The sequence below is a fragment of the Anarrhichthys ocellatus genome, unplaced genomic scaffold, assembly GCF_004355925.1.
Source record: "Anarrhichthys ocellatus isolate YVR2014 unplaced genomic scaffold, GSC_Weel_1.0 scaffold8, whole genome shotgun sequence".
Classification (NCBI taxonomy): Eukaryota; Metazoa; Chordata; class Actinopteri; order Perciformes; family Anarhichadidae; genus Anarrhichthys; species Anarrhichthys ocellatus.
This window is the reverse complement of record NW_022280038.1, coordinates 11,048,334-11,049,021: the sequence shown is the minus strand read 5'-3', so window position 1 is coordinate 11,049,021 and position 688 is coordinate 11,048,334. Positions and strand designations below refer to the sequence as shown.

Sequence of the window (688 nt, the reverse complement as noted above, 5' to 3'; positions counted from 1 at the left end):
GGGGGGGGCATCACAGTCATGGAGGAGTGAGCTAACGAGAGGAAGAAACATGCCATCGTGTACTTGCTTGGAGCTCCTCTTGTCTTTGGGGCTCAACTGCCCCAAAAGAAGCAAATAAACTATCCACACAGGAACCAAAAGACAGAGAGACAAGAGTAACGTGTGACTGACGACCCGCCATCACCTCACTCGTCAACATCAGACGGATCTTTTCCTGAAAATCATCTTTACCTCTCTTTTTGTGAGAGAACGCCAAGTCCGGGTCAACGTTCCTCCTTCCGCTCTGAAACAGGAAACAGAGACAGTGCGTGATGCAGCTTTCAAATCTCTACGTCACACAAACACCAATGCAGTGAGACAGAGGGGTATGTATACACATATGTATGTATACGCGTGTGACGGCCTCTGGCTTTAAGCAGGGCCTGCTGTGGGCGTTCCCTTGTTTCTTGACTGTGCTGTCTTGCAGGTCACACACACACACACACACACACACACAGATAGACAGAGAGAGTGTGTGTGTGTGTGTGTGATAGAGGGTGTGTGTGTGTGTGAGATAGAGTGTGTGTGTGTGATAGAGGGTGTGTGTGTGATAGAGGGTGTGTGTGTGATAGAGGGTGTGTGTGTGATAGAGAGTGTGTGTGTGATAGAGAGTGTGTGTGTGATAGAGAGTGTGTGTGTGATAGAGGGT

At 49.0% G+C, this 688-nt stretch overlaps 1 protein-coding gene across 7 annotated transcripts in view; it reads right to left on the bottom strand.

Moving 5' to 3' along the window:
- The window catches only part of herc1 (HECT and RLD domain containing E3 ubiquitin protein ligase family member 1), a 39,178-nt gene that overhangs the window by 30,934 nt on the left and 7,556 nt on the right, over positions 1-688 (bottom strand). For 5 of the 7 annotated variants that reach the window (XM_031848260.1, XM_031848265.1, XM_031848261.1 and 2 more), the window contains exons 11-12: positions 232-283; positions 54-119 (exon numbers count right to left, since the gene is read on the bottom strand). In XM_031848260.1, coding sequence (XP_031704120.1) covers positions 54-119; positions 232-283 — 118 coding nt within the window. The remainder of the gene's footprint in view (positions 1-53; positions 120-231; positions 284-688) is intronic. The other 2 variants (XM_031848266.1, XM_031848267.1) reach the window with 1 other exon arrangement.